The 14,334-nt window shown below is 45.9% G+C and overlaps 1 protein-coding gene across 5 annotated transcripts in view; it reads right to left on the bottom strand.

Moving 5' to 3' along the window:
- Positions 1 to 14,334, bottom strand: part of WDPCP (WD repeat containing planar cell polarity effector) — a 2,309,940-nt gene that overhangs the window by 1,200,974 nt on the left and 1,094,632 nt on the right. For all 5 annotated transcript variants that reach the window (XM_085612555.1, XM_085612557.1, XM_085612554.1 and 2 more), the window contains one exon: positions 5,341 to 5,950. In XM_085612555.1, the coding sequence (XP_085468681.1) occupies positions 5,341 to 5,950 (610 nt within the window). The remainder of the gene's footprint in view (positions 1 to 5,340; positions 5,951 to 14,334) is intronic.

The following is a 14,334-nucleotide window of genomic DNA, read 5'->3' as shown; positions in this document are numbered from 1 at the left end:
GGAGGTGCAGGTTCCAGTCCATCAAGGAGGGGGCTGTCGAAAAGCCAAGTTGTGAGGTTTCTCGTGAAGATGGGAAGTGAGGTTGTCTGTCTGAGGTGGAGCGATGGGGCGTTCCAGGCTCTGGCCACAAGGAAGGAGAAGGAGCGGCCTACTGATCTGGTCTTTCTGGCGTGGGTGACCACGGCATAGGAGAGCTGGGCTGATCGTAGGGTTCTTTGAGGTACATGGAATTTGAGTTGGCTGTTCAGGTATGCTGGTCGGGTGTTGTGGAGGGCTTTGTGTGCGTGGGTGAGGATCTTGAAGGTGATACTAGTCTTGATGGGGAGCCAGGGGAGTGTGCGCAGGTGCTGGGAGATATGGCAGTGTCTTGGCAGGTTGAGGACTAGTCTTGCAGCTGTGTTCTGGATGTTTTGTAGCTTGCGGGTGAGGTTTTTGTTTATTCCGGCGTAGAGTGCATTGCCGTAGTCGAGTCTGCTGGTGACGAGGGCGTGAGTGACGGTTTTTCTGTGCTTCAGGGGAACCATTTGAAGGTCTTGCGTAGGAGGCAGAGGGTGTGGAAGCAGGAGGATGCAACGGAGTTGATCTGGTGGTCCATTTTGAGCCCGGAGTCCAGGATGATTCCAAGGCCCCGTTGGGGTGTGGGCCCATGATGAGTACTTCTGTTTTGTCGGTGTTGAGTTGTAGGCAGCTGCTTTTCATCCATTTGGCAACAGCTTCCATGCCTTCTTGAAAGTTGTGTTTGGCTGCATTGGGTTAGTTGGATATGAATAGGATGAGTTTGGGGTCATCTGCGTATGAAACAATATTGAGTCCTTTGGTTCTGACGATGTGGGCGAGCTGAGCCATGTAGACGTTGAAGAGCGTGGGGCTGTAAAAAATTGTTTTATAAACAAATTTTATTGTGTCAAGCATCAAATACGATGCTGGGCTCTGTATCCCAGAAGATTTCTGCCACAATTTATAAAGCTGAATAATTGCCTTGACATTTAGATTATACATTTTCAGAAAAAATAAGAAAACAAACAAAACAACCCACTCCCGTCACACTATTTCCACACTACGTCTCCAGCACCACTCCCACACCCACTCCACCAAATGAAGTATAGCTCTGTGGTGGGGCTGTAAATTTGATGTAAAATGACATGACAATTTTTACATAGCTGTACATTTTTCTCTTATCCAGCTGTATGTGAAACTGATTATTCCATATTTTGAAATTTATTAGCTAAAGTTTTACTTATGGCCACGTTTAGTCTGTGATTCTCCACTTTATCCTTAGAAGGAAGATGTACAATTGTTTCTTTTTCCAGATGTAGCATTTCATAGCATAATTGTGCACATTCTTCTACAGTTAGCATTAAACAAACAACAGGTTGTGATTTTGAAAGAAGGTAATGCATAATCAGTGGCAGTGATTCCTCTATGGTGGATGAGCCTCGCCCCACTGCTTTCAAACTGTGCAGAAAACAAAACCATAAATGATAATAACTTTCAGCTTTTATCATTTTATGTTTCTTGTTGCTTTGCAGGTGGGCAGGGCTGCTCTGCTCACGAAGCAGAGCAGGAGTGCTTTGCCCACTTCTAAGTGCGCAGTAACTGTTTGGCCGGCCCTGTCGGGCCACCCAAACCAGTCATGTGCTCTTTCCTCCTTCTCCATGCAGGCTGCATTACAGCCTGCATGGAGAACAGTGCCACCCCTACATCCCCTGGCTGAGCGCCATGTCATGGCGCTCAGACCCATCACAATGCCGCACTGCAACGTTGTGATTGGCTGAGGGGAGGGAGCCTGGCTGCCTGCTTCCCGTTCCAGAAGTCGGAAGCAGGTGAGCAGAAGCAGAGAAGACGCAGGACCAACTTAAAGCTAGTTATTTTTAAATTATTGTTTTTGTTCAGCTCCCTTTCGCGATTGCGACCCCCCAGCGCCCGCCGCCCCCACCGACGAGCAATGCAAGCCGCGACTGTGCATAACTTCAGGAGGTGCATGAAGGTAAGGAAATAATTTTCTTGTATTTTGTGTCCTTAGCATAATCATTCCTTCATTTGTTTGAATGTCAATGCGAATCTCTTTCCATATGCTCGCATATTGTTCACTGTTAGCTTGCTTCATATTTTGTGTTAATTCTGTATATGTGACATGCAACCAAATGTTGTGATTGCTTACACTTATCAAACAATTTCAAATTTGGTCTTGCAAACATTTGTTGAAAATCGGTTGACCTCTTACAGGAATTAGTTGTTATAAGTCTCCAAACACAATCACATATTTTGTTCTGAGTACCTCCTGCATACGAAAATTAACAAACGGCATCATTAAGATAGAAACTGTTAGAAATGGGGGTCTCTAGTTGGCAGAGGTAGGTACCTTTCACCAAGTAGGGGCCCTTGCTTCTAGTCAGGAAAAGGGGGATACACTCCTGAATAACCCCTGCTCACCCCCTTGGTAGCTTGGCACGAGCAGACAGGCTTATCTCAGAGGCAGTTTGTAAAGCATTTGTGAACACATACAGTAATACAGTGAAAACACTACAAATGGACGCCACAACAGTTTAGAAAAATAAGTAATCTTTATCTAGACTTAGTACAAGACCAAATGACAAAAATCCACAATACAGTAATAAAAATATGACTTACAGATGGTAGAAATAGCTTAGTTCAATGTAGATGGTAAAAGCGACACTTTACTCTCAAAGTACCTTGGATGCGTCAATCAATACAAACAAAAGGGTTGCAGGGAAGGTGATGAGTCGGTTCCTTACTGCAGCGCAGGGGAGGTGATGCGTCGGTTCCTTACCAGAGAGGAGGTGATGCGGCGGTTTCTTACTGCGTTCCGGTTACGATGCGACAAGATGGCGCCTCGATGCGATGCAACGATCCGGTGCGATGCGACAAAATGGCGTTTTTGATGCGATAACGTGGATGCGATGCGTGCACGCCCGACGGCCGTGCGGTGGAATCGATTACCTTTGGAGCCGCAACAGTCCCTGCGACGCGCTTCTTCGGTAATGCAACGGCAACATCTGCGGCGGCGACACACTTCTCCGGTGATGCAACAGGCTTCTTCGGCGATGCGATGGAGAACAGCTGCGGCGGTGACACGCTTCCTCGGCGATGCAACGGCAACTGCTGCGGCGGCGACATGCTTCTTCCACGTTGCATCACGCTTCCAGCTCCAAGCGGCACGCAGTTTTCAAAGGGCCCAAAACAACAGCAGGCACCTCACGGGAGGTAGAATTCCCAGCAAGGAAATTCAGGGGGAGCTGGTGGTGAAGGCTTTGTGTCCCTGAGACTTCAGAACAGGAGGCAAGCTCAATTTCAAGCCCTTGGAGAGCTTCCTCAAGATAGTATAAGTTCACACAAAGTTCCTTTTCTCCTTTCCTTGGCAATAAAGTAACCACTGCAGCCAACCCCAAACAGCAACAGCAAAGGGGCAGTAATCTTCCTTCAGCTTCTCTGGTTCTTCTCCTTGGCAAAGGGTTTGTCTAGATTCCCAGAAGTGATCTAAAGTTCTGGGGTCTGGGCCCCAATATTTATACTACAAAATCCTTTGTTCCCTGAAGGCAGAGAGTGTCTGTGCCTACCAAAAACCAGTTCTGTCCTCCCTGGTGTAGCTTCTTGGCAGGAGGTGGAGATAGCATTGTTGAAAGCAGACCTGGCCCAGGTAGCTGAAATGAAAACTTCTCCCCCTACTCTCTATTCTATGAAGGCTCAGGTCAGTGAAAGGAAATGTCCTCCCCCTACTCTGTATTCAATGCAGGTCCTCTTCAGCCCAGCCCTGACCCATCAGACTGCTGGAGCCAAAGCCCTCTCCAGCCCCCTGTCACTCACAAACCAGACATGGAATACACAAACTTAGCAGAGGCATGTTGGATGAGTAGGCAAGAAAATGCCTACTTTCTAAAAGTATTTTCAAACACAGAATGTAAAAATCACCCACACTAAAAGATGTATTTTAACATTCTGAGTTCAGGCAACCTAAACCTTATTTTCCTATCTTGTTCCTAGGGTCAGTTAGGATTATAAACTGTTATAATCAATCTGCCCATACTGGCCTATGGGAACAGATAGACTTGCAATAGTGAAAAACGAAATTGGCTGCAAATCACCATCAGGACATGCCACACACATCCGGGCAGGTCCTACCTTTCACATACAATGCACCCTGCCCTTGGGCCTCCCTTAGAGGTGACTAACATGTAGAAAAGGGAAGGTTTAGGGACTGGCAAATGGGTGCACTTGCTAAATCGACATGGCAGTCCCACACTGCACACAAGCTCTGCAATGGCAGGCCTGAGCCATACTTTACAAGCTGCTTCTGTGGGTTGCACTACCAGTGCTGCAATCCCACCAGCAGCATATGATTTACAGGCCCTGGGCACACATGGTTCACTGTACTAGGGTCTGACAAGTAAATCAAATAAGACAATCATGGAGTCACTAATTCATTACAACAATTGAAAATAGGGAGCACATGCACTTTGGCACTGAATAGCAGTGGCAAAGTGCCCAAAGCATCTAGACCAGCAAAGACATAGCAAAAACACAGGAGGCAACAGCAAAAAATGGAAGGGAGACCCACACCAGTGGTGTCAGGTCTAACAGAAACCATACTGATTCAGAGTCAAATAATCTAGGGACCACCTTCCTATATTCGCAGCTGGAAGGAAGAAATGATCTATGAATTTTCTTTGAAAGCATCCCCAGTAAGTTGACCCTCTCAGGCCAGAGGATCAATCAAAACATAAGGGGAAAAACATAAACATATCAGTCGGGTTTCGTGTTCTCCAGTTGTGGATTTGGGGCCAGAGTACATCAGGTGTGGAGGATCTCTTACTGTCACTGTCTTTTGGATCAGTGTTAATTCATCCCTTATCTGGCCCTCAAGCTTCTCCCGTTACAGACTGGAGTTCCTGCCAAACACCCACCCAACCATCTACTTTAACAGTCTCCCACGTTCAGCGTTCATCGTTCCGCATGGGGAGGGGGCCGCAAATCAGACACAACTTATGCATTCCTTCTCCTTCATCAGGTTGACTTAGATACCTATTGATGCTAGAGCTATATAACCACTTATAACATAGAAGTAAATAGGAGAACACAGCTCAACAAGGAAGCTTAAAGGTACAATTTAAAGTTTGGCAGATGGGTTACACTGTCACAAATATCCTGTCTACCTTATTGCAAGTAGCACAAATGTGACCGAGTTACCCGTCCATTACAGTGATTCAGGCCATAAGCCTTTGAAACTAATACTTGAGAGAAACCAGATCCATCAAATTACATAAGGACAATGAAGGCCAATAAATCAATACATTATTAGGATATGCAATAATGTCAACTTACCAAGTTTAAAGAGAAGTACTCCTATAGGTCCTTTGTGAAATCTAACAAAGAGCAGGTTATGGATATCCACCATGTCAGTTGTTTGAGCAGACTCTTGAGAAGTTGTCCACTGTACCTGCACCAGGCTGCTGGACACATCAAAATGTTTACTGAACTGTAAGGTTGCTTGAGGTGAGCAGTCCTCTGCAATAAGTTGCAACTGAATTGGCGAGAGAGCCATGTCAAATACCTGGAGCTCTCCTTGACTGCTGCCAACAAGAAAGATGGATCCACTAGGGTGCCAGCTTATTAATGCAGGTAGAAGTTCTGCCTGAGCTAGCAAAGTCACCCTGCGGTGTACCTCGTACAAAATTACAGTGGAATCCTCACAGCCCAGCACCAACTTGTCCTCCGTGAAGTTCCTGCTGCAACTGATGACTTTTGATCTTAATGGTATTTTTGTGACAGCCACACACTGAATTTTGTTCCTGGCACACTCGTAGATGCAGTTGTCAGCCATCGGCTCTTTGTCTGCGCTGATTGACTTCTCCACCGTGTGAACTTGATATGGCTGATTAATGCTAAAGCTAGCATGAATAGGATCCCATTCTGTACAGATGTAACTCAAAACCTGAAAGGAAAACATATTTCATATCAGAAACTTAGGGACTACTTGTGCATAGGATTTTCTACTATTATCAACTTGTAGGCAAAGAAACAACTGGAGGCGAGTAAATGGATTTGTATAAAAGCCGCTTTTAAGAAGTAATCCTAAGGCAATAGCATATATGGGCCACTCATGTGAGTGTGTTATGATCTACGTCACTCTTACTCAATGCTAAATTTGAGAAAATAAATAGGGGCCCAAAGTTTTTCTTAAGATCCTGTCGATGACACTGCAGAATGGTAGGGTTGCTGAATACCAAGGCTGCTTCATACCACTTTCTCCCACCACCATACACTCTCTTTCTCTTTATCTCACTCTGGCATGTGCTTTTTGATCCATGTTTTCTTCCTTTGTCACTGTTTTAAATGTTTATTTTCCTACTTCTTTCTCCATTTCTGTCTTTGACTCTCTTGTTCTGAGACACAGTCTGATAATGAAAAGTAAGGCCCAGTACCCAAATATGGGCACCTGTGGCCACTACCAGCAACTACAAACATAACGTAAGCAACATGATTTCAGCTAAATGTCGAGCGAGTTGATGGCTGAAGCTGGGCTTAGTCTAGTCGCTACTACCAGTAGAGAGATTTATGTATCTGGAGTACAGGAGTTATCGGTTTGTAAGTTTCCTTATTCTGTTGTCTTACTTTGCTTCTTTCCAGCTTGCTTAAATTAACTACGAAGCTAAAGTGGCAGCTATGTCGATATCCTCAACCAAGCCACACTACTGGAAAGACACAACATCTGCATTTGCTCTAGGGAAACAAAGATAAAATTATTCTGAAAGAAAACCTTTCAGATATAGGAGTGTGAGCGTAGAGGGAAACAAGAGGCAACGCAAAAGTAAAGAAAGAGGTGTATAACCATTCTTGACTGTAGGCTTGGTTTGCAGGTGAAGCTGATATAGAAACTTCAAAGCTCTTCTTATATCTAGAACATGAAGAGTTTTTCTGCAAAATTCAAATAATTTCTCAAGGAAGACAATGAAAAGGACATCTTGTTATACTTGAAATATTACGAAAATGGGAGGGGATCAATATATACACAGATTACTAATGCTTCTAAATCGGTTTTAAGCTGTATGAGTGACTGATCAGACACAAGCAATAGCCACTAAAAAGATAATCTACCAACTCAAAAACCTGAAATCATAGGAAAGCATGGACTGAAAGGGAACCTTAACAATAAGGCCAAAAAAATATTCCCATCACAGCGTTAATGTGTTCTTTCAAGAAATAGTATATTTACAGCAGTTAATCAAAATACATTTGTGTAGCTGGACAGAACACCAAGCAAATGTGACAGTATTCTGATGTTTTCTAAAGCTGCCAAATAACCTTTAAGCTATTAAACAGAATGTGTGCCACATCACTGCTGCATGACCGCATCACACTAATACTGATTTAACTTCACTGGCTCCCATCGCCACCTCGCACCATCTTAAAAAATAGCTGCATCATATACAAAGCCATCATGACCTGCAAAATCACCTTGCAAAACATTTCCCTACAAAGCCGGTCTTGATCAGGCGGGCCATCTTTCCTGCGCCCGCACACTTTTAAATATTTGGGGATCTAGATATATCACTCAGAAGCGGAACAATTAGAGGGAAACCTTGGTAGGATGCTTAGATCTCTGCATTCCCAGGTCTCTTTGTGATTTACCCTCCCCTTTCTGCGGCATGTCACGTGGCACTTTCTAAAATGGTGATGCTACCCCAATTGCTCTATCATTTTACTAACTTACTAGTGCGGGAAACATCAGTTACATCGCGGTCTTCACACCGCAATACCTTTACAAAGCGGGCATTACAACGCAAGTCATTACAATGACTTGCGCTGGATGGCGCTCTAAGCTAAGGAATAGTATGATTTACTATTCCAACACCTTCCCTCCTGTAACGTAGGCTGGAGTTGGAATAGTAAATCATACTATTCCTAAGTCCAGCACCCTCCAGCGCAAGTCGTTGTAACGACTTGCGTTGTAATGCCTGCGTTGTAAAGGTATCGCGGTGTGAAGAACAAGATGTAACATCACATATTCTCTTGAAGAGCACTTTCGATGCCTAGACTTCTGGCTAGTGGACCTGATCTGGGTATGAGGTTGAAAATTGCATTGTGCACGCTCCATTTCCCCCTCTAGTGGGGGTATGGGTACCCCGAATTTCACACACTACTACCTGGCCGTCCAGCTCCATTGGGTGGCCGGTGGTTGGCAGACTACCATAAGCAGGAAACCGTGATCCCGTAGATTGAAGTTCGTGGTGGCCTTTTGCTACCATTGCTCGTTCCAGGCTGCCAGACGAGAGGCCACTACAACAACTCCTTCACACAGCTCATGAGTGCTTGCAAAGTAATTTTCCTGGAGTCAACACCACTCTGCTTTATTCTCCGCTGTTTACACTCCGGGGGTTACCCTTGGGGGTATACTCTGACCGGTCAATGCCTGAAGATCTTATAGGAGGCCTGCTGGGACTGCACACAAAGCCCACGACTAGCAAGGCCATCACCACTTAACTGTCCTTGCACTGCTCCTGGCCAAGAAGGCGATTGAAATGTGGTGGAAATCAGCCATCCCACCTCGGCCTCGCACTGGCGAACAGAGGTGCTCAAATAGGCACAGAAGGAGGGCACCGCACTCTGCTGTGAGGAGTATCGTCAACTGAGAAAATTCCCTCTTGTGGAACTTGATCCTTTGTGATTTTGTACCTTAGCCTACTGAGGGATCTCAACCCCCACAGTTGCTCTCACTGTGGCTCACATCTGGATGATGGATCTCCCCACACCTCCTCCGATTCTTTCTGCCTCTTTATCTCTCCTTCCTGCTGAGGCCCTTAGTCTGATCCCTCTCATGCCCTGTGATGTCCCCTTTGTTCAGAGGATTTTGACTTTCAATGTTCCTATCCTTGCTGTTATACCTGTGACTGACTTTTGGTGAGATTCCAGAGGGGGGGCGTGGGTGGGGGTCGGGGGGTGGGGTGTTGGTGCTGTTTGTCTTCCATTTATTTCTTTACTTGTCAGTCCTTCTTATCTAATACGACACTGCAACCTGAACACTCAGTCACCATGCATAAAACTATGATTTTGAACGTTATTCTGCTGTAACTCTACTCTGCCCGGTGCATGTATGCTACTGTAACATGGTCTAGTCAGTATGTGTTGATAAAAAATGGTTTTAAAAAAAATAGATTCCATTGAGGTTTGTGGTTTGTAAAAAAGATGTTTAAAGTGCTCTACTGTTGGTCCTAACCTAATTGTTCCTATATGCTGCTGAAGGTCAGTCTTCACTGCCTAGCCATATTGAGTGCCTGTCAGGGACTGTCCGGGACTATGTCGGGAACACAGCCAGGGACTTGAGCAAGGGCTGGGGACTGGGTAGAAAATGTACAGTGCACAGAAAGAGTAGTACAGCGCTGCCCAGGATCACACAAGGAGTCAGAGGACAACAAAAGGATCCACAGGGGAAGCCTGTACAATATGGCTAAGACTCAGTAAGGAAGGGCACTCACAAGGCAATTTAGCATTCAGACTAACTACACCCAGGACGTATGTGCAAGACATATATATAATACAACATTAACAATAAAGGGAATGTGGGGTAAAGCACTCAGGAGCTTCACATGGTAAGACTGAAGCTCATTAAGTTCCTCACCCACAAATGCTGTTACATATACTGACTGAAAATACCCACATATAGGATATGTATGCAAAGGCAGGGTCTGTGGAGCTTATACCTTTGGTGATGTTATAAATGTAACTCAAAGACAATACTCACAGTGAACAAGAAACACCACCTAGGTAGTCTGCTGTGCCCATGGATCCTCACGATCAAACAGGAACACGCAAGGCAGTAACAGCAAAGGGGTAGAACTAAACACAAGCACAATAGACAAGGTGCTAGCAAGGAGGAGTGCTTAACAGGAAAGGAAGGAAATCACAGGGCACACTTGTCAGAAAGCAGGTAACAAGCATACAAGGTAACAGAAGCAAGACAGCAGAATAGAAAGACGGCAAACTAGAACTGGAACCAAGGAAATTGGAAGAAATGCAGGGACTGGAAAAGGATATACAAAAGGGGAGGCTGAGGTTCCGTGTGGGACGGAACGACACTTTTGAGTGGTGACAAATATGGATGAATTTGGTGTCTACGAACCGCAAATGACGAGTATAGTGGGTGTACTCAGTTTCGCTATGCAACCACGTATGGTTCGTCTTATTTTTGGGTTTGTTCATCCGAACCCTCGGGTTCCATTTTAGATACAGCATCCATTTTGTTTCTTGCCCTCAAGTAGCCAGCGAACGGACTTTGTCCGCTTCGTGACCCTGGGATTCCCAAGCTTACACGAGGGACACGTGTTTCTTTGAGGGTGACTTTTTACGATGAGGGAAATGACACGGCGAAGGCAGATGGCCCCGCTCGAGGCTCATCTTGCCGTGCCGGTCTATTGTTTCAGTCATGCATACATTGGACACGAGGTCTTTGATCCCGTTATCAAGTTTCCTTTATTACTCCCAACACTCTTTCCTAATCTGTTGTGCATCCTTGTCCTTTCTTTGCATCTGTTTTCGTCCCTTTTCCTAATGTGTTTACGGTCAGGATGGAATGTGTTTTATTGCAGAAAAGATATGTTTTTACAGTTGGGAACCGGCAATGCTGTTGTAATTATGTTCCGGCCCCCTGAAACATGAACACGACTCTTTTGAAGTTTATTGTGGGAACTGAGTTGTAACCTTTGTTCGCCATACTGTGCAATGGCAAAAACGTGTATAAAAGGAGCGATCCACTTTTGCAAATCGAAGCAGTCTCCGAGAACCTACACGTTGTGTACTTCTTGTGACCTCTGTATCCCTGCAGTAAATAAACGCTGATCTCTGACGTCGCTGGAAGTGTCCCGTGTCTCTGTGTTTTGTACGCCAGAACAGGTAACCCACGAAGGTTTCAGGTGTTGTTCCCTGGCACCGCTGGGTCTTAGAATAACCCAGTCCTTCAAGGCTACAAGGGTATACTAGAATAGTGCAGGTTCAGGAATCAAGAAAACAAAGAAGCATAGAAGGCAGTGCTGGGGCAGGAACAAGAATTGAGCTTAGGCTCAGGAGTCAAGGTAGCACTGCAGGCAGTGCTGGTTAAGGAACAGTGGATTACTAAAGCTCAGGAGTCACAGTAGCCCTGCAGGCAGTGCTAGTTCAGGAACAGGGAATTACTAAAGTTTCAGGAATCAAGGTAGCACTGCAAGCAGTACTGGTTCAAGGGAACTCAGCAACTCAGGAAACAAGGTAGGACTGCAGGCAGTGCTAATCCAGGCACAAGGAATAGCTATAGCTCAGGAATCAAGGAACAGGGATTTACTATAGATCAGGAATCAAGGAATATCAAAAGCTCAGGAAAAAAGGATCGGTCTCACTGGAAAACAGCTACAATGACCAACACTGGGCTGGAGGGAGCTGGGGCTTAAAAGAGCTCACAGTATTTATGTGCATCAGGTGTGAGCAGGCTAGCAGCAGCCAGCCAAGGTCATCTGAATTCCTCCACCCATCCTTGCCCTGCAGGGGTCCACAAAGCAGTGAGCAGGGGATTATAGGTAATGGAGTTTCGTGCATGAGCAGACTGGCTTCCACAAACCCCGGCACAGATTGGGAATGGATGTCAATTCCTAAATGATGTCCAAATGCCTGGAAGTCAGGATATGCATACAGGGGAGTGTCTGGAAGCATATTAGAATACGGGAAAGCCCCACAATTCGGCCCTCTGGTGGAACTGGATTTAAAGCCTTTGCTCCTAAGAAGTAAGTCCATTTCCATTTCCATTTCCAAGGAGGCTAACGGAGGTGGAAAAGTTGGTTTTTACAAGGGTTTTAGATTCCCACTTGAACTCTGGGTTATAATTTTTTAACAGAGTCTGAAACATTTTATTCTCTTGTAATTCAAGAATCTTTTTTTTGGGGGGGGGTAATAATTCTTGAAATGATTATTATTTTTTATTTTTTTTCATTTTCAAAAAACCTTTATTAGAGGTTAGAAGCATTAAACACAGCATAATGCCTACATCCTTGAGTGGGCCGGCAAAGCAATATAGCACGTTAGTCGTCAAGTAGGATGGGGAGGGAATACACAGCAAGCCGCCTACAACCACAGTGGGCCGACCGCGTCGATAGAGATGAGGAACGTTGACACCGATAAGTAATCTTAAGTCATTGAGCTTCTAGATAACAATAAAATAAAACAGCACCACTTTTTCTGCCTTCTGGAGGTAGTGCATGCCAATGTGTATTAATACAGTGTACCCCTCGAAGTGTGGAGTATAATTATGTGACGGTACGCTCGCTCTCCTACTTAGTAAGGTGCGGCCAGGTATGGGTGTTTCACTTTTCAACTTTCGCCTCGAAGTTGGGGTACCTCCTCATGGAGTTGGGGGGGTAACGGTATCGTCTGTAGTAGCGGTGTGTTCCAGTAGGTATGTTTGGAGGGGGGCCCATATATCCCAGGGGCGGGAGGAGGGGGGCAGGAGGTCTTGTAACCAGTCTTTAAATTTGGGAGCCCTTCTCCTTCCCCACCTGCATGCAATTCTCCTTTTAGCGAGGAGAAGTGCTAGGGAAGTGTACCTTCGTATTTTGACATTCAAGGGTTCTGTATATCCCAGGAGTGTGGTTATGGGATCAATGGGAAGGTGCGATCCGGTCATGTGATCCAGTGCCTCTAAAACCTCCGTCCAGAAATTACAGATGGGTGGGCAGTCCCAGGCTAAGTGTTTAAAATCTGCTCCCGCAGCGGTCACATCGGTCAGTGTCGCGAAGACTTAGACGGTGGAGTCGTGCAGGTGTATAGTATAAGCGGTGGATGTATTTGTAATGAATGATACGAAATTTCCTACTAGCGGAAATATTTCCTGTTTGTCTGCAGCCAAAGGCCCATTATTCGTCAGTGAGCGAGCATCCCAGGTCTGCCTCCCACCTTTCCCTGGCGAGGGGGGGATCATATGTTTTGTTCTCTTATACTTTACGGTATAGTAGCGAGACCGAATGTGAGGGGGCCGTTTGTTGTACGAGGGTGTGTTAGGGGGGCATGATGGGGGATTCTTGTGGGAAGCAGTGAGTAAGGGTCTTCACACCTTGGCGCAATCTGACGTAATAAAACCGCTCCAACGGGGTGGGGGATGTGGAGCCGAAGAATTCTTCACTGGTGCGGAATCTGCCCCCAATGTAAAGTTGACCCCAGGTTTGAATAGCTAATTTACGGAGGAGCTGGCGGCATCCACCTTCTTGAGTAACTGGGAGATCCTGTCATTCGAAAACAGGAAGGAGGGGGGAATACATCAGGGTGCATTGCGTTAGTCGATCAATGTCATGCCAGGCGCTAAGAGTGCACTGAACAGTAGTGAACGCAAACAGTCGCGGTACCATGGGCGCGCTCAGGTAGGCCGTGCATGGAGTCGGGGTCATGTAGCCGCCCTCAATTGCAAGATGAGGCATTTAAGGGGGGAGAGGGGGGGGGGTGTATCCAATATGATGCAAAGTGGGCTTGGGCACAGATAAAGTATAGTTCTAGGTCTGGAATTTCGAACCCACCCTCGCCAAAGGGTCGTGTGAGAGTGTCCCATTTTAGCCTAGCTTGTTTCCCTCCCGATACAAGTCGTATGAGCTGAGTTTTGACTGTTGAAAAAAAGTGTCGACTAGGGACGCACGGGATATTAATAAAGAGGTAGAGCAGCTTGGACAACACTACCATTTTTATAAGAGCAGCTCTGCCCGCCATGGAGAGAGGCAACGCAATCCATTTTGCAATTTTATCCGTTAGTATGTCTAGTGTACGGCCGTAATTGGCCCTCATCAGCTCCTCTCAATTGCGGGAAAGAACTATACCAAGGTAGGTGAGTGTATCATCGCACCAAGTCAAGGGGTAATCGGGTGTGAAGCGCAGGGTGGAATTGGTTAGGGGATATATCTAAGATTTGCCCCAATTGATATTAACTCCCAATAAACGACCAAAGAGTATGAATAATCTATCAATTGGGTTCAGACTGCCATCTGGATTCCGCAAATAAAGGGTGACGTCGTCCGCATACAGGGAGATTAATATTTGTCGTTCGGGGTAGATGAGGGCATGGTCTCGAAAATACTGGCGGATTTTAGCAGCAAGAGGCTCAATAGCCAGAGCAAATAAAAGGGGGCGAGGGGGCATCCCTGCCTTGTGCCTCTCGCTATTGGGAAGGGAGATGATCGTGCGCCATTTACCATCACTGTGGCCCGTAGGTCAGTGTATAACAGGGATATCCAGGCCAGGAATGGGAAAGGGAAGCCCAATACGTTGTAATGCAAAGGCTAGGTAATCCCATTCCAGGGAATCAAACGCCTTGGT

Source organism: Triturus cristatus, chromosome 6 (assembly GCF_964204655.1).
Source record: "Triturus cristatus chromosome 6, aTriCri1.1, whole genome shotgun sequence".
Taxonomy (NCBI): Eukaryota; Metazoa; Chordata; class Amphibia; order Caudata; family Salamandridae; genus Triturus; species Triturus cristatus.
This window is presented reverse-complemented; position numbering and strand designations above follow the sequence as displayed.